Source organism: Engraulis encrasicolus, chromosome 10 (assembly GCF_034702125.1).
Source record: "Engraulis encrasicolus isolate BLACKSEA-1 chromosome 10, IST_EnEncr_1.0, whole genome shotgun sequence".
NCBI lineage: Eukaryota > Metazoa > Chordata > Actinopteri > Clupeiformes > Engraulidae > Engraulis > Engraulis encrasicolus.
In genome coordinates, this window is record NC_085866.1 from 37,951,209 (window position 1) to 37,970,931 (window position 19,723).

Here is a 19,723-nt window from a genome sequence, read left to right on the forward strand (position 1 = left end):
GCATTAGGAGAGCACAGTGAAGTGGTCAGGATTGGGTCTGAAATAAAGGAGAAACCCAGGAAAAACGTGAGTGCTGGCAAATATGCTCTACTACACTCACACTCACTCTACTACACTCAGTAGTGGTGATTGAGAGGCGGTGATGGGTGATGGACAGACAGACGCAAAATAAAATAGTAAGCCTTACTGTTCAAGCCTTACTGTTACTGTACAATACACATGCAGATGCGAAGTAGCATGTACATGCCACACATTCAGGGGTGAGCTGAATTGGGCATTATTTGTACATTGATCATGCTGTTCCACCACACAGTGGCAGCGGGCCATGCTTCTCAGTTCCCAGCAGTTGCTCTTACGCCAAAATGTAAAGATCCAAAGTAAACATTTCAGACAATTGTGTGTGTGTGTGTGTGTGTGTGTGTGTGTGTGTGTGTGTGTGTGTGTGTGTGTGTGTGTGTGTGTGTGTGTGTGTGTGTGTGTGTGCACGCGCGTGTTTGTGTGTGTGTGTGTGTGTGTGTGTGTGTGTGTGTGTGTGTGTGTGTGTGTGTGTGTGTGTGCACGCGCATGTTTGTGTGTGTGTGTGTGTGTGTGTGTGTGTGTGTGTGTGTGTGTGTGTGTGTGTGTGTGTGTGTGTGTGTGTGTGTGTACGGTCTATAATGGGTAATAGAGTCAATAGTAATAATGGAACCATCATCTACTACATGTTACAAGTTACAGGTCCTATGTACAATCCATATATATATTACATTTTACAACGTACATGTAATTAGACATTATATGATATTTATTGTTCTGTAGTTTTAGCAGTGAAGCAGAAACTCAGTTTAAAAGTTAATTTGTGCTATTACATGTTCTCACACTCATTCAAGCAGACACTACTCGCACAAAAAACGTATTTCTTAACTAGCCAAATAGCTTGCTTGCTTTGGACACAACATCATTACAGCTCCTTTAAATCTTTCCAAAGAACTGCTCCCTAGTACTGCCGTCACCGACTAGAGTACAACATATCTAATTATATGGAATTCATTCATAAACACTGCATCGGCCACGCATGTTCACCGTTACATCATTGTCTGTATCGGTTGTCTATTTACTGCTGAGTTGCCCTCGGCAACTGAAGTGTCACTTGCACGGGACCAAGTTCAGAGGTGCGGTGTGCGCCGCTAACACACTACCCCAACCATCCATGGCTTTGGGGGAAGTAGTGTTTTGTTTCTTCTGGTGGATCTGGTAACCACAGCAAGGGGGCGAGCAGTAGTGGGGACATCTACTGAAGGCTCAGAGCAGAGGAACCGTCAGCCGCGTGCTGTGTGTGTGTGCCAAATACACAAAGTGTCAAGTGCCCTGGCACCCACTTGCTATTCAAGGAAATCCCGCTTTGGCTCGGAGCCAGCAAGGTGTGCGTGCACATCTTGGGGGAACATTCGAGTGCAACAGCCTTACATGAAGTCATGTCGCCTACGGAAGAACCACGACAGTCACGAGAGAGTTTACAGTGCTTTGCCTTGTCACAACAGGCTGCTTGCTGAGACCCAAATCTCTTTGACTACATGGAAACCAAAAATCTCCTATAATTATTTTCAGCAAAGAGGGATTGAATTCCTTGAATACATATTACCATTTCAAATTACGTGTTATTTAGTCTCTTTGGGGATTAATAAAGTTAAAGTTACTCTACTTTCTTCATGTCAAAAATCTGCATCATTTAGTTCCTTTTTCATTCATCAATGAATGTAGCAAAATACATTTCACTTTCTCATCTACAGAAAGAGTGACTGCCATAACGGATTAACTGCCAGCCCCAACAGCCAGGAAAAGGGTGGACGGGACATATAGCTACATCGGAAACTGACCTGTCTAATGAGACGGTTAAACAAATGAAGATAAGCTTCCGTGCCAGAAGTAAGGACACTGCTGAGTGATAGCCAAACTAAACCTACATGTCTGCTCTGTGCAGCACCGGATCAATGTACACCTCTTGTGGAAGGGAGAGGTCAGTATCATTACAATGACTATCAGTATCAGTATAGAGTAAGATAACCATGTTCAGGCACTAATAATCCCTCAGATGATAAAACAGCAGTAATCTGTCAATCAAAACAGGAAATTGTGGGGGGGGGGGAATAATATTGCCCCCACCCCCACCCCCACCCTAACCATATCCTAGTCCTCTAGATGACCCTGTGACACTAGGCTGTCTGTAAAGGCTAGATCACTAAATTATCAGCAATTTCTCATTATTGATGTGTGTACCTAAACATCAAGCACAGATCAATGTGGCAGAAGAAACACGGCAAAATGCTCTGGGCGAGATAACATTGTGAAAGTCTTTGGCAGAGGGGAAAGTACGGTAGTGGTAAAAAAAAAAAACAGAAACAACTGAACAGCTCTTTTCCAAAACGTTATATCTACCATTTTTTAATTTTTGCATTTTAATATTGGAATTGACTGTTAAGAAGTCCTATCATATACAGTATGTGTGAATTCTTACTGTTCAAATGTTTTGAGAACATACCTTTTAAACCTCTATAAAATTTTGCAATGCAATGGAATGCCCAATACAAAAATGTCAATTTCCCAACATTCTATAAAATGGATATATGACATTTTGGAAAAGAGCTCTTCAACTATATCTAAGTCCTCTGTGGGCCCTATGAAGCTCTGGTGGGCTTCAACAATACTTCGTTCTTCCTACACAATTCTTCCTCAGTGGAACCCCTTGATCATCCTTGATTTGGAAAAGAGCATTTCTGATGTGGGTGTCAAAGTGCCAAGAAGAATAGAATAACTTTGATAGAGGAAAAATATTCTGACACAAACAAAATGGCAAAAAAGTTCGACAGAGGAAAAACTAGTGGCAAAAATGCTTCAACAGGAGCAAAATATGCAATAAAATGTGTCAGATAACCAAACAGACAACAAGACTGACAAGATAGACAGGGTGGGGTGGTGTCAGAACGTCCGTGCTTACTTTGGGCTGTGGTCCAGCAGCAGTCGCAGGGAGGGGAGGTCGCCCTTGGCGGCGGCGTAGTGCACAGGAAGGGCTCCAGACTCCGTGGAGACACTGGGGTCACCCTCACTGCTCTTCAGCAACCACTCCGTGATCTCATGGTGACTGAAACGTGCGGCAAGGTGCAGAACTGTGGCTCCAGAGCTGTCTTTGTCCTGCACAGTAAAAATACCAGAGTTAAAAGAGCTCTTAACAAGTTGAAATTAACTCAGTAATTAACTGATAACACTTGCTGCCACTGACAAATAGAGCTAATTTGACTCTTTGGTTAGTGTAAGGGTGGTTAAAAAAACACACAAAAATATGCTTCAAAATGTAGTGTGTGGGTAACGGGATTGGGATGGGGATGCAGCTGGGCAGTATCAGAGTCATTTATTACATGGCCTCTGCTTGGGAAGGGGTCCTGCATCCCTCTGCCATGCGCTATTCCACGAAAAGGAATAGACAATTATTCTTGCCGGAAAGGCTATGTTGTCCGGTTCATAAAATATGATAAGAAAACCCACACATCTGTGTTGACCATCTTGCACCCTTCATAGTGTCATCCTTTCAAAAGTGTTATAACTCTAAAGACCTCCATTGTTGGCTCAATATGAAACCAACATGTGAACTTATTGTAACTTTTTTTTAAATATATTTTTAGGGGCTTTTATGACATTATTTGATAGGACACTCTGAGATGGTGACAGGAAGTGAGTGGGACAGAGAGACAGGGTGAGATCGGGAAATGACCCCGACCGGACTCGTAGTAATGTAACTTCATGCTTATTTTCAAATTGTTCCAGTTTTGTAACAGTTTTGTAACAGTTCACCTACCTCCTTCATTGCAAAACACGCAGAATAAGTTCAAATATTCCAATCATGTGCGTTAGTCAAGCGCACACAGTGTAAACAAAACACTTGGTCAATAGCTATCCATCTCATTACCATAGTGGTTGAAGCAGCATCAACAAATCCCTATCTCTGTTACATTATGTATGATTCCACTGGAGCGTACTCCTAAATGTCATCCAGATAGGCCAGAGAAATCAAACGTAGAGTGGCTACAAAGTCTGTTGAGTTGCCACAACCATGGACCAGTCAGTCTCCACTTGGATGATAGAGATAACTGGAAATAATGGGCATGGAGCTAAAGAAAAGAGCTAGGTATCATTACATGGCAAGCTCTGCTTTTTTTCCATTTTAATACAGAGCACGGGGTCACTGATGCGGCATAGCTGAACCAACTGAATGACTGACAAGCCCCATCACAGCCAAGCTTCAATTTCACCTCTCTCAAGTTCTCGCACAGCTCTGGACTCGTGCCTCTCACATACTTTTTCAAGTCAAGTCAAGTGTACTTTATTGTCAAAAATCTATGTAACAGGGTTAGCACAGAAGTTTGAAATTGCGTTTGACCAATCTCACATACTTGCAGATGTGCAAAATTAAACTGTAGAAAGGTGTGTAAATTCACTGTAGATTGTTCAGTAATTGTCTAGATATGTAGTATGCCCAGCATTGCTATGACAATAATGTCATAGCAACAGTAATTGAAGAATAGAACAATAGCTCATTTGAGGTTAGATGATTTCCTCAACATACAAAATCATGCTCAGTCAAGGTCATCAGACCTACGTTGCATTCAAACCCTGCAAAAAGCAAACCAGCCAACCAACCAACAGACCACTTGACATAACGACCACTGCATGTGAAGTAAACATCAGAGCAGGCTTTTGGAATGCACCATGGGTGTCATTCGTAATTTCCAAGAATCTTTATAACATCCTAAATAAAACTGTTATAACACAACAGAAGTTGCGCTAATGGTCTAAAATAGTGTGTGTGTGTGTGTGTGTGTGTGTGTGTGTGTGTGTGTGTGTGTGTGTGCGTGTATGTGTGTCTGCACATGTGTGTGTGCACGTCTGTGTGTGTGTGTGTGTATGTGTGTCTGCGTGTGTGTGTGTGCACGTCTGTGTGTGTGTGTGTGTGTGTGTGTGTGTGTACGTGTGTGTGTATGTGTGTGTGTGACTGGGGGGTGGGGGGGTGGTTGTGGTAGAGCTTTGTCTTAATCATTAATGTGGAGGAGGCTAGAATGATGCAAACCACTCATGCATCTCCCTGCCTCTTTCTTTTTTCTTCAGACCACTCAATAACAAAGAGATCACTTTCTCCTGCCTCTAGAACCTTCTCGACAGGCTGCCCAGGAACAATGGAAACTTATACTACTCACACAGATCCTACACCAGATGTCTCACAATTAATCGTCCTATTAGTCTAATTGAGGATCGCTTTTTTACAAGAGGAATGGGAAGGGTATGCTTAATATATCTACAGTATGTTTATCTTCTCCAAGAAACTTCATCAAGGAGGGCCCCTTTCCCCATGTTTGCAACTTTTGCATCATTTTGGGGACTAATGGGAAAGCATGATGCAAGACTGTATTACAGCACCAACATATGACAAAGATTACATAAATCATAGGGAAATGTGAAGCATGGAACATATGTTAGGGAACATTCCCTAAAGGTTGTTGGCTATTCCACCTACTGATATTATTGTGAGTCTTTTCTTCTACTATGTTAGTCTTATCATATGGCACAAAGTAAGCAAAGGTAGTCTATAGACAGACAAGGGATCAGAACAATGCAAAGAGTGCTTACTAGTAGACGTAAACTCACACCAGGTGCTCTTTTGTGAATGAGAGCATGTTGAAAACTCAGAGTAACAAAGGCCTTTGTCATTTCTAATGTACATGGGACTGCCTATGACACACCTGTGTGCACCTGCCTATTGTACGACTTGCAACCACAGCACAGTAGTACGGTAATGTTATTTTCTGGGTTGACCTTTTACCCAATTAAAAACCATGACACAGTACTTTTCCATGCTATCACGGTGCCCTTGCCTTGACCACAGCATGAAACGTAATCATAATCGCTAATCATATTTCCTTAATCCTCTGCATACATCATGCAAAGCCTTGCCTAAACAGTGCCAGGGCTGCCTGGCAGTCATGGCTCGGTGAGAGAAAACTATTTGCCAGTGTGTCTCGTGAGGCTTCATTATCACACCTGAGCACTGCTGTCTCCCTATAGACAATGCTTCAAACCTCACCGCCCTGCAGCATGCACAAACACCTGAGCTAACAACCACTGGTAGATCTTTTTTAAAAAGTTGAGCAGAAACTACACTCCATGCATGATCGTGGAAGAAAGTAACCCAACCCACCCCAACAGCATGCACCAAAGCAAACAGCCACAGGGAGAAAACAATAATAATAATAATTAAAAATAGTGGACAAAAATCCCACACAACATCCATTGATCACAACGTTTTCGGTCTTTCATACCCTGAGATTCTGAAAATCTCACCTGCAGAAGACCAGCACGACCAAAATGTCGTAAAAGTGTAAACTTAATGGACGGTGTGCGGGCATATTTGTCTACTACTATCATTGAGAGTAAATAGAATGGAGGCCAAAATTCTATTTCATTGTTGAAGCCAAGTTGGAGCCAAGGTTGGACCCAAAAAGACCAAAAAATGGCCAAATCCCATTCATTCCTATGAGAGACATAAAACCCTGTATCTCCCTTAAATGCCACTCCAGGGGGATCATTTTTCGCTCAACTAGTAGGTCCCCTTGCTCTCCAACTTACCAGGGTGGTGATTTTTTGTGGTGATGTTTTATTTTAGAGAGATATTAAAAGTTAAATTGACCAATGAGCATCAGAACATGGTTTGATTGACCGTTAGAAGTCTTGTTGTTGTCCAATCAGCACCTGCGTTTGGCGTTGCTAAGGTGGAATGTAAGTTGGAATGTTCCCAAATCTGGCTTCAAAGCGTTGAATGGCAAATAGCGTTGATTTGGCGTCCATTCTATTTACTGTCAATGACTACTATGAACCATTGGTTACATCCAATGCACCCGTTCGATATGAGGTGTGCAAAAGAGGGCTATGGTGTTCTTAAAATAAAATAAAATTTAAAAAGCAGAAACTACATTCCATGTACGGATGTCATTTGTTTCATAGTGAGACAACGCACACGTAGACACAATCCTCTTTTATGTTTGTGTAGGAGCCCAGCTTGTATGCCACTGATTGGGCGACTCATGTGGATTAATTGGATTATGCCTGGCTGCAACAAGCCCACATCACACGTTAGTGGGAATGCCTGGCATTCATGAGGAGCCCTATGGGTTCCCACGATCCAACATATTATTTCCTGGAGCAAGGTTAAGCTTAATCTACTGAGGGCAGCAGAAATCTGAACAGAAACACCACACAGAAACCACACATTGACACAATCCAACAGAAACTTTGGACGAAATATTCAAAACATTCACATGTCTTTCTTTGATGTCATCTTAAAAAATGGCTGATTTACAAACAAGGGCTATTATACTGCAACTTTAGATTGGGATTAACTCATTTGAGTATGGCTACAGAGGGGTGTACAGAAAATGGTTCAGGGCACTGCCAGTTGTGCTTGGGAATGTAACCGCCCACCCACCCACCCAGCAGGAGTACAGTGTTAACAGTGTAACATTATCTCAATTATAGCGTATAACCCTGTTTCTGTGGGCAGGGGCAGTTGTGGCCTAAAATGTAGGGAATTTGTCTTGATTTGGTCTTTGATTTTGGATCCCTTTCCAGTCAGAAGTGACCTCCGGGAAGGCATCTAAGGCCAAAGTTCCAAGTGCATAAAACAACTGTAAGCTGCTCAAGTTGTGTAATGCAATTCACACTTGCAGGGTGAGGAAAACCCATTAAGGCTAACAAAGCAAAAAAAAACAAAAAAAACGTACATTTAAAAGTGCTTAAAAAGTGTATGAAACGCTAAAAGTTTCATCATTTCATCGGAATATTTTGAAGTTGAAACAGACCTACGTACTTATTATTTGTAGGATAATTGATACACTTTGTTTGTTCTTCATTTCACAAGACACGAAGACCTTATTTGCGCTATCCGAATTCAATATCCATGGCATTGTGTTACTTGCGTACTGCACTCAGCTGTTTTCAACACTAGCAAATGCATGTGGGAGATTCAGTTTGACTATTTTCTAAATTTAGTCAATGAAAAAATCAGCATCCTGTCCAGTCATTACCCATAACACTGGCAGCGTGAACAAGGGTTAACAACCTCACATACAACCTGCTTCTGCTTTCAACTGAAGTCAGCTCAAACAAGTCACTTTGCTGGCCCCAATATTAATCTCCTTAGCAAGCCTTCCAAGAATTAAGTATGATACTACTGTTCACAGCCATGCATCTGCACAGTCCATTTTGCTGTATTAATTCAACACCCAGAGAGCCAGATTTAACACACAATTCTACTGTTCAATGCCAGACAGACACGTCTGCAATATTAGTTAAAAACCAGAGAGGCGGATTTCACATTCACACAAGTGTATTAGAAAGCTGATGCCGCACAGGGCAACGACCTGATTGGCTCCTAATATGCCGGTAAAATGCTTGTCTACTGCTGAAACAAGTTATCCTGCTCAAATGGTGTCTACTGGTGATCCAAGTTCTTCTGCTATAAGTAGCTCTTGTAGCAGCATTGCCAAAAAATGTTGCTCAAAAAGTTGCCTAGTGCATCATCACCGTAGCCTCCTACTGCAGATGGGGTCGCCAGCGGGCCTATACACTATTAGCTGAAAAGACTCAACTACATCATAACAACATTGCTATGACAGTACCGAGAGCCTTAAGTACAGTAACAGATTTAGATATAGCCATTACACTTTTGGTGACAGTATAAGGTTATAACAAAGGCTCTGCGCTAAGGGTAAGTGTTTACGCTGAAAAATTAGTAGGGGGCTATATATGGAGTGAGAAGAAATAAGATTGTGCCAGAGGTGAAAAGAAATAAGATTGTGACAGCCAACCCATATTGTTAGTCTTTTATAGACCGTTTGGTGTTAGAATGAGTTGAGTAAGTAATGTCCTGGCAGCACACCAATTTCCTAATCTAATGTTTGCTTCTGGAATGTGGTATTATACAGTAGGCGAGAGGGAAGACAAGGCACTGGCTAGGCTGTATGGTGTTCTCCTACCACAACTTTTCCTGATAAAGCAGGGTCTTTTATCTCAAGATACAGTGCCCTCCATAATTATTGGCACCCCTGGTTAAGATGTGTTTTTTAGCTTCCAATTATTTTTTTTTTTTTCTAAATAATATGGGACCTTAATGGAAAAAAAGAGAAAAATCCAACCTTCAATACAAGTGCATTTATTCAGTGGGGAAAAAATCCCACATAAAGAAATAATTATTTGACATCAAATAATGTGTGTCACAATTATTAGCACCCCTGGTGTTAATATTTTGTACAACCCCCTTTTGCCAACAAAACAGCACCTAATCTTCTCCTATAATGTTTCACAAGATGGGAAAAGACAGAAAGAGGGATCTTCAGCCATTCCTCTTTGCAGAATCTCTCTAAATCATCCAGAGACCTGGGTCCTCTCCTCTGTACTCTCCTCTTCAGCTCACCCCACAGGTTCTCAATGGGGTTGAGGTCAGGGGACTGAGATGGCCATGGGAGGAGCTTGATTTTGTGTCTGGTGAACCATTTCTGTGTAGATTTGGCCATATGTTTAGGGTCATTGTCTTGCTGAAAGACCCAGTGACGACCCAGCTTCAGCTTTCGGGCAGAGGGCAACAGATTTTGATTTAAAATGTCCTGGTATTTCAAAGCATTCATGATGCCATGCACCCTAACAAGGTTCCCAGGGCCTTTGGAAGCGAAACAGCCCCACAGCATCACTGACCCACCCCCATACTTCACAGTGGGTATGAGGTGCTTTTCAGCATGCGCATCTTTCGTGGTACGCCAGACCCACTTAGAGTGTTTGTTGCCAAAAAGCTCAATCTTGGTCTCATCTGAACAAAGCACACGGTCCCAGTTGAAGCCCCAATACCGTTTGGCGAACTCCAGACGCTTGCGTTTATGATTGTGAGTGAGGAAAGGTTTTCTCCGTGCATGCCTCCCAAACAGCTTGTTGGCGTGTAGACAGCGCCTGATGGTTGATTTGGAGACTTTGTGACCCCAGGATGCTACCATTTGTTGTAATTCTGTAACAGTGAGCTTTGGAGATCTTTTGATTTCTCTTACCATCCTCCTCACTGTGCGTGGTGGCAAAATAAACTTGGGTCCTCGTCCAGGCTTGTTTACCACTGCTCCAGTTGTTTTGAACTTCTTAATTATTCCTCTCACAGTGGATATGGGCAGCTGCAGTTGAGTGGCAATCTTCTTGTAGCCTCTGCCTGACCTGTGAAGGTCGACGCACATCTGCCTCACTTGTATGCTGTGTTCCTTTGTCTTTCCCATGTTTAAGAGTGGATAAGAGAAATGGCCTCTGTGTCACGTCATATTTATACCCCAGGGAAACAGGAAGTGATGAATTACTAATTAAATGTTCCTACATACTCTGGTAAACTTTGTAAACTACTGTAGAAATGACAGAAATGCTTCAATTATATTTATTTCCTGGGAATTGTTAAGGGTGCCAATAATTGTGGAACAGGTGATTTAATGAAAAATAATTATTTTTTAGTCAGGGATTTTTTTATTTTCTTACAATTCATTTGAGTTGAAGGCTACATTTTCCTACAATTTTCAGTGTGACAGTATTCTTCTGCAATAAACACTGAATTTATTTTAAGGCTTTTAACACATCTCAACCAGGGGTGCCAATAATTATGGAGGGCACTGTAACGGTTATGCGCGTGACGATCTGTGACAAAGTCAACTTTCAGGAGAGAAGAAAGAATTTCCCGTCACATATGATTGTTTCAAGGAAGCAAAATTACAAATCCCCTATTCCAATACAATTTACAACATGTTGTCTTGGCTTGTTCTATCAAAAGAGCAGCACTCATGATTATGATGATCAGTAGCTGTGTAATAGTATAGAATTTACCATCTCCAACAATCCGCTATCACTTTGCTATAGATCAATTTGGTTCTCTGTGTAGGCCTACCTTAAATTAAAATAGGCCTACTGTATGAAACCAGTGTTAGGATTACTTAATTTAATTAACAACTCATTATTAGGCTATATTAAGTAAAACAAATAAATAAAAAAAACTAATTAGGCTACTTCAGCCAGTTGGTTAATGGGCTGTACTGCAAGTGGTCAGTAGACCTACACATCCCTATGATGAATTGAAGTAGCGCAACTTTCTATTCCTATTTTGCTGATACTGTGATGATTCCTTCAAAGACAACACCCTGATGTCTTGTGTTCTCTCAGCTGACATAAACATATTTACTGTTAAGTAGGCTATCTTTAGGTGTGACAAAGCACAGGTGTGACACACTTGGAGCAGGTGACATGCAAGAGCTGTCCTAGCCTATCAAAATGAATATTCCAGATCAACTCCTATCCAGAGATTACTGACCAGGTTCTTCCTGTCTAAGCAGATGGACTTAGAAGTGACTCTGCAAGAGCACGATTAGTCCAGGAAAGCAGTTTACCGACACAAGCTAAAGGCTGCACAGGAAGGAGGATAGCTCAGGATACAACTGGTGTGAGAAGTTTGTTTCGCTGCATGGACATGCGCTGCCCAACACACCAAATCATTAATTTCTTAATAAAGACGCACGAAAACAACAGCATGCCTATACCTCACGTAGGAAATTAGTTAGACTATGAGCAAAGTTCGTGGCACAGCTATTGGTTACCAACACTTACCGTGGCACGACAGCCTCCTTGGGTCAGTAGCCATTGCAGGCATGTCAGGTTGCCCGTGGCAGCTGCGTCGTGTGCTGGGTTAGCGCCATTATTTGCAAGACTGTTCCCTGGCAGACCTGCTTCTTCCACCAAGTAACGCAGGCACGCCAACTTCCCCGCCCGGGATGCGTGGTGCACAGGCGATGCTCCGAGCAAGTCCTTCACCTCGGCCGTGAGCACTTTTTCGGCCATCTGCAGTTTCAGAGTTTGCACATCTCCCTGCCTGGCAGCAAGAAGTGTCCGCTCCAGCACCATGGTAAGCGCAACACGGTGTCCCTTTGAGCTGCTGTCTATGGGTTCACCATGAAAAAAGTCGCCTCGAACCCTGTGCTGATCTACGAGCAATACTTTAGTGCTGCGCGTTTATCTCCAATTCATTCCCCTCACTCCAACCGTTTTATAATATGACGGGGCAATTGAAACGACTCATCTGCGTCTCACAGGTCACAGTCTTCATTACACAAATTATTTAAACGTAACTCCTATGACAAATGTTTTACAAATGAATGCGTTTAAAAGCGAGTAGTTTGAAGACCTCTTACCTCCGACAAAGTCACCACTAAGACAAACCTCAAAATAGTCGACCATTGTAAGACCACATTACACGTTGGGAAAACTGTTCTTTTACGCACAGAGATCTTTTCCACATGTGATACTCAACCTATTCGATGAAAATAGCATGCGTTCCGTTCTACGCACGTCCAGGTATCCATATTCCCTCATGCGCAATACAGTGCGTTATACGTAACTTCACAGAAGCTCTTTTCTTATCAGACCAGACACCCTGAGCTACCGATCAATACTGTTTAGATTACTTTATCATTACCATTCCCACACAAAACAGTTCTTTACAAAGAAAAATATGCACGGGCAGAAAGGAGGATACATCTCTGATGGTACATTCTTTCCTGCTGCTGCTGTCGCGGCCACGAACTCAACTTGTTGAATAATCCATAGAGGGGAGGAGAGACGCTAGCTCTGGGATATTTGCCTCTTGGCAATCGGCTCAAACGTTAAAGGGCCAGCGTGGTATGGACAACAGCTCTCTTGTTTCCCCCTGTTGTGTTTATTACTGTAGGCCTATCATAAGCTATCAGGCTACACTACATCACTGTTGTTATTTGGAATCAGACAAGTGAGGGCGGCGGATTCTATGGTGACAACAACTTCCCCCTATGATGTTGGGTGTAGATCACTATCAAACCTTACTAACTGACGTGTTGTTATCTGCTTTAGTTGTCCCATCGGGTTGAGATGTGTGATCTATCATCAGCAATGCCATTCAATGAATTATTGGGGTATTTGGGCAATAGATATTGCAAACTTAACATGCGTCTTTTATGTTTATTCCAGCATTATTCTAACGGTAGAAGGCAACCTTCTATGCTGGGGTGCATTGGGTCGTTTCTGGCCTCACACATTTAACCAAAATCTTACATTTCTCTACCACGTTTACTTTTAACCATAATATTTCCCAACGAAACAATTCATTGGCCTGCAGCTCATCACAGCTCGGGCACGTTCGGGCACCTGTAGGTGACGTCAGATGCTTTGCCATGTTTTATTTTTGACGCTTGCAATGCTCTTTGCAGCCAAGAGATGGCGGACCAGCACAGCGTTTCAATCAAAAACACCTGTCACGTTTGACCTTCATCCGGGTGGGTGGGGCGTCAGGTAGAACCCGCCATGGACAACTTATCTTGTTTAATTATTTTGTATAGTGGTAGGCCTTCAGAATACCGTCATTTCTGAGATAGAGGCCTGTTGGCCTATTGATTTTTGTGTGCTTAAAATCACATCAACTAATATAATAATAATGGGGTAGCGAAACATTCAAACAATCATAACAGTAGCCTGTAGCTACCCACTTTCTCAATTGGTGTCAGTGCAGTGGCTGTCAAACACTTGTGAGATCAACCGCACGCGCCAATCTAATTACACAGTGGGCCTGCTTATCTGCATTGTCTCCTTCCGCTTGGATGCGTTTCATATGTTCAACTGGTAATATCCCCTGGGAATATTCATCCCCGTGCTTGACGCGTGCACCTCGGGCCAGACAATCTGTCACACTTCAACCGATACTTTAGCACGCGCCACTTTCTTGCTTATGCATGACGCGTGCGCCATAGTCCCCGAGGACTAGCACATACATCAAGTTCATGATTATCTACAAATGCCAACAGTTTTAACAATATAGGCTATATTTTGCACACACAAAAATGCCCACTTTAAGTACAATGGCCTGCACTTTCACACGACAGCCGTGATATATTCTGAAATTGTTGCATTTATGTAGTCTGCCTTAAAATAAATAATAGGCATATAGGCTATAGGCCCTAGGCTAGATGTTGTTACAAGGGGAAACCTTAATATAAGGCCCACATATCATATTATTATGCAGGCCTAGCCTATGTTTCAATAATTGTTTTAAAGGCAAACCGGCTGGTTAGGCCTACTGCGGTGGTCTCCGATTGTTTTGTGAAAATACTTCATTTCTAATTTGTGCTACTGATATCGGTCGGGTGGGAAATTCCCAAGCGCCACATAGAGACACTAACTGTCATTTCCAGCACTGGGAACGAGGCCTGGGAAAGCACTTTTGCGCCGCACGCGCCAGGCGTGTGACAGTTATTCAAATTTCCCTCCTATTATATTCAAGTCTGTCCTAACCGAAACTCCATTGTGTGCACCATCTGGTGCGTGGGACCCTTGGTGGGACCACTTTAGAGCAGAACAAAACTGAATGGTCTCCGTAGGTTTCATTAAAGGAAGTCAGATTACGAAAACGTGCTGGCTATATTTATGGCGGGAAGGTTTAAAATGGCTTGGAGATGTCCATGTGGCATCACCAATAAGCACGAGTAGCCTAGTAGGCTAGTCTGCAAATTAGAGTAGCCTTGGCCTAGCATACATTTGCCCTTCATTTGAAAATGACAGTGCATTTCACTTTGATACTCAAAAGGTTAATATAATATAATATGTAGGCCTAACTTGGGGGATTCTTTTCGTTTTTTTGTTTTTTTTTAAACGTCACTGCTGGGTTGTTTTTTTCCCCTACAGCAGGCCTATACATTTTGAAGTCAGGCTATATTTTTTTTTTATTTGAAGTAATCAAAAATAAGATAACATAAGTTTACTAATAAAATGTTGAAAACATATATAGGCTGATACCTTTGTTATTACCACAGCAGAATTCCTCAGCTTTGGAGAGAGGTGCCGTTCCTTCACACGGTTTCAAACCGCTGCAGAGGCGACCATCTGCCGCCCTAGAACTAGCTCGCGCCTGCTCGTGCCTCATATTAGTGCAGCTTGAGCAAGCACCAGTCAATCAGAAATCAGATCATCACAACCACCAGTCTCCCAATTTTATTTTATAGTATAAATAAATGTGTGAAATAGCATGTTTAGTTGGTAAAAATAAATATGTTTAATTGGTTAGCCTACATTTTCCTCATGACGCACCCCTGGCAATAAAAAGATGCATTTAAAAAAAAAATGCTGTATGCCTAAAGTATCCCCTCTTTCAGTAATATACACCAAATTTCTGTTGTTTTGTGCAAAGATTGTTAGCTATTAGGCTATTGATTTTGCTGAGACATTGCCTACTAAATGTGTATTAATAGGTAGGCCTATACTGTTACGAGAAAACGTTTTCTAATCGAATACATCATAGTTAAATTGTTCACAACAAACACCACATATCAGGGAAAAATAATTTTCGCCTGTTCATAGTAAAACACAACACGGGTTAAACACCACTTTATTTTTTTGTTGAAAACACTCGGACACCATTGAAAAGTCTTTTTATTAGTCAATAATCAGAACATGCATGCAAGGAATGATCTCTGTCCAATGAAAATGCTTCTGTTGGCGTTCAGCATCAGCTTCACCAGCCAGTCGTCATCCTTTGTGCAAGTAGCCTAGTAGAGCAACCTAAATCTGTCTGAACAAAGACAACAAAGAGTTGCACTTATTTTATCTCTTAAGCATGTTATGTAGCATGCAAATACTCTACCAAAATACAGCCTACAAAAAATGTCAAGAGTGTAAAAACAAAATAGCTGTTATTTTTGTCATATTCTTATGGGCATGGCTAAACCCATTATAATGACCAAAATTGGACACCCACATGTGATCTGGTTCTTGTATTGTTTATAATGTTCCTTTGTTGTTGGAGTCCTGCTTGCTCGACCCTTCACTTCAGTGGTGAGGTAGGCTACTCCACACATTACTGCATCGAGTAAACCAGTGGTCCCCAAACCTTTTTTTTTTTGCCGGGATCCCCTTTTTGGACCTCATAATGGTTTTCACAGCCCCTCACCTCCCATAGTCCAAATGCCACATCACTTTTGTCCTTTAATATTGCTACATTTGAATGTGAAAATCACAGTGACTGTAGATACTATTATGAATAACCAGTGAATACCAGTGAATACTGTGACAATTTATCAAATCAGCATACAATTCTTTTATGCAAACAGCTGAAGGAGAGGATTGTGCACATCCCAAGAAAAGGTGCAGGACGAAGGCCAACTGTAGTTTTCAAAGTGAGAAGTCCGCACGCACACTTAACATGCTTTTTGTTGTCTTTTATTATTTCATGGCGAAACGTAATCCAGCCATGAAATAATAAAAGACAACAAAAAGGATTTTAAGTGTGCTGATTTCTCACTTTGAAAACTACATTTATGCAAACAGTCCCCTCTCTCCACCTTGAAGTACAGTATCACCCTGCATTGTCTCCACCACCACCCTCTGGGGGGTTTGGAAACCACTGGTGTTACTCTTGAAAGGACAGGGGAGGAAAAACAGTTACACAGCAGAAAGTCTTTGCACAAATGCTCTAGTATTACATGCCTATCTATTGGTTCTCAAGTGATGTATAGCTGAGAGGGATATCTAAAAACTGTAATCATTCTTGAATAGAACATGATAATAGTTTGAAAGTTTCATAGAAAGCCATCAACATCAGATAAGACTTCAATCATTCCTATGTGTATTGCAAAAATGTAGTGTATTGTATCACATCAAGGGTGTTAGCTTGTCTATGCCTGTGCAGTCGCTGGCTATTTGGAAAATGCTTTATCATATTAATCATATTCATTTTCTAACATAGGAAGTTTGTCCATAAACCTTAGTTAGGTTTTATGACATTACAGCACTCATCCACATCCTGCCTTTTTACACTAATCGCCAATGCTGACATCTTAAAACACAGTCATTATAATGTAATTCCACATAAAAAGACAAGCATTGGACACAAAAGGCATAATTTTAAGGAAAAGAATCATACACAACTGTTGACAAAGTATGAATTTTGTATGCATTTTTCAGCTGCTAATGAACAGTCCACCACCAATGAATAGGCCACCATTTTTGGAAACATGCTCATTTTACAGCTACCCTCAATTTAAATAATTGAGTTTTACCTCTCTCCTCTTTTTCCAGCCATTCTCTTGAGTCGGATGGTACCAATTGATCCCCCCTGTTTTGGTTCAATGATAAAGGCTGAGAAGTAATACAGAATCAGAGATCAGAGAACTGAAAAAATATGAGAGATGTAAAACCCAATTATTTAACTCAGGTAAGAGTAAAATGTTTGTATTTCACAAATGGTGATAAAGGCCTATAGGCAAAGTAATATACCAATATAACCAAGATTTAAATGTTTCCCATTACCCTGCCTGTACACTCAGTATTACACTACAACCCTGTGTATTGTATGATGCTGATTGAGTTGGTAATTCACTGTGGATTAAAGCATGCTAAATGTAATGTAATTTTCTGCCATGGAATACAGGACATATCAAATATAAAAGTAATGTGGAATGCATCATATATGTACTCAATATAATTACTTTAAAAGTGATCTGTGTAATATTGTTAGTTGTTTATTTCCAGAATTTATACTGCTCATTCACAAATGTTATCTTTTTAATGAATACTTACAACTACGCTTAAATTCTAAGTATTCATTATGACTGGGAAAATATTCTAGAAAAGATGCAATTTGGCAGTAAACAGCACAGTTTCAATGATCAGCATAGTTCCAATACCTACTCTGGCCACCATCATACACAGTGCACCTTTAAAGTAATTAATGGGTATTAATGTTGTTCAACATTATTTACCGGTCCGTCTGGTATCTTTTCTTTTGGTCCGGTGTTCTACCTTTGCCGCATATATTGAGTAGCAATGTAATGCTCATTTTGATTAAAAGTGCACTGTGCAGGAAATGGTCAAAAAAGGTACTGCAACTAGCTGCTCATTGAAACTGGGTTGCCTGCCAAATTTGATCTTTTCATGAAAGTTTACTAAGTAATAAACTAATATTTCTAGTATGGCCCAAGTACAGTCATTTTTGCAGCTAAAAATGTCTATTTCTGGAAATTCAAAATGGTAGACCATGGAGAAGATTCCCCTTTTCATGTATGAAAAATGCAATTTTCCCCGTCATAATGAATACTTAGAATTTGATGGTGGTGGTAAATATTCATGAAAAAGGTAACATTAGTGAATGGGTAGCATGAATTCTGGAAATAAACAACTACAGATCTTACACAGTGCACCTTTAAGTTATACATGTTATAATAAAGTTGATGGCTTTAACTGGCAGTGCAATGGCATTCAACACACTATAAGGCATTATTTTCCCTTTTTAGATGCAGGTTGTGAAACAAAGTTTAAACCAAATGTACAGACTATAAATTAATTGATAATATATTGCTTATTTTCTAATGTCCAATTTCTTATTGTAACCAATGATAATGGATGGTTGCACTGTTGTTTTCAGTGAAATTATTACTATTATTATTATTATTATTATTATTTACATGTTTGCCATAGTTTCTGGTTATATAACAGGGAAAGCATAATTGTCATAGAAATGTCTTCAATGTAACATATTTTACTTTATCATCTGGTATAAAAAAAACTTTAAACACATGACAACTTACACTGTTAAACTCCACTCTCATGGTCCAGCAGTTATTGAAGGGGACAACCAGGGGGGCAGTTTTGCTGAGAACACTGAAGTTTGACCTTTCCCACCCTCCGCTGGTCCCGTCTTCCTTAAGACAATGAACAGCCATCATCAGCATTGAAATGGATTGACATGCTCCACATGAACCATGAAAGCATGAGTAGGACCTATATAAGGTCACTTCAACATAAGCAAATTCTCCTCTGTGCCAGCAGTATCTTCATTCCAAGTATAAACCACATAATGACAAAGTACAAATACATTAATTGATCTCTTTCCCCTCCACATCATTCAAATGTATTTTAGAACAGTTGATGTCATCATATTGGTTGATTTTAAAGCATACTGTATGTAAGCAATCAAAGTCTACAAGTATTTCAAAGGTTTGACATTTGGTACATAAACATCAGCCTTCATGTATCATGATGAATCACAAATGTATGTCTACACATCCTCTACAACTGACCACAGATCTTTCTAGAATGACTATGTCTACACATCCTCCACAAATGACAAGTAGCCTCAATGTATGACATTATATAGGCCTAGATAGACTGAATGTAGGCCTACTAAACAAACAAATACAATCTGAACACTCTTTGTGTATGAACCAACACCTAGGCTAAAATGACACATGAACAGTCTGCAAACAATGGTAAATGATCTATTTTCGTGAACACATTGGAGCTTAAATTCGTACTCACGTGAACCAGTGCTGTCTTGCTCCAACCCAGCTCGTGAAAGACCGGAGTATGTGGTACACGCCAGGCGCGTGCAGTTGTATTGACCGCCCTTTCCACCACAAGGCTCGTGCGCAAATGAGAGCAGAGCATGCGCCATTGTGGGCGGGTATCTCCGCCTCCTGCATGGCTGAGGAAACCCCTGAACACATGTCTGATTAGACAACCCCAGCATCCTTTGTATTGTTAGAGACTAAAACTGGGCTGACTTTAGCATAAGTAGAACAAACATATAAAGTCAGATCATATATATTATATATTATAT

At 40.9% G+C, this 19,723-nt stretch overlaps 1 protein-coding gene across 1 annotated transcript in view; it reads right to left on the reverse strand.

Annotated features, from left to right (window-relative positions):
- The window catches only part of espn (espin), an 84,005-nt gene extending 71,792 nt beyond the window's left edge, over positions 1–12,213 (reverse strand). The window contains exons 1-2 of the mRNA XM_063208821.1: positions 11,698–12,213; positions 2,975–3,168 (exon numbers count right to left, since the gene is read on the reverse strand). Of these exons, the coding sequence (XP_063064891.1) occupies positions 2,975–3,168; positions 11,698–11,991 (488 nt within the window). The 5' untranslated portion in view covers positions 11,992–12,213. The remainder of the gene's footprint in view (positions 1–2,974; positions 3,169–11,697) is intronic.
- Positions 12,214–19,723: the final 7,510 nt, after the last annotated feature.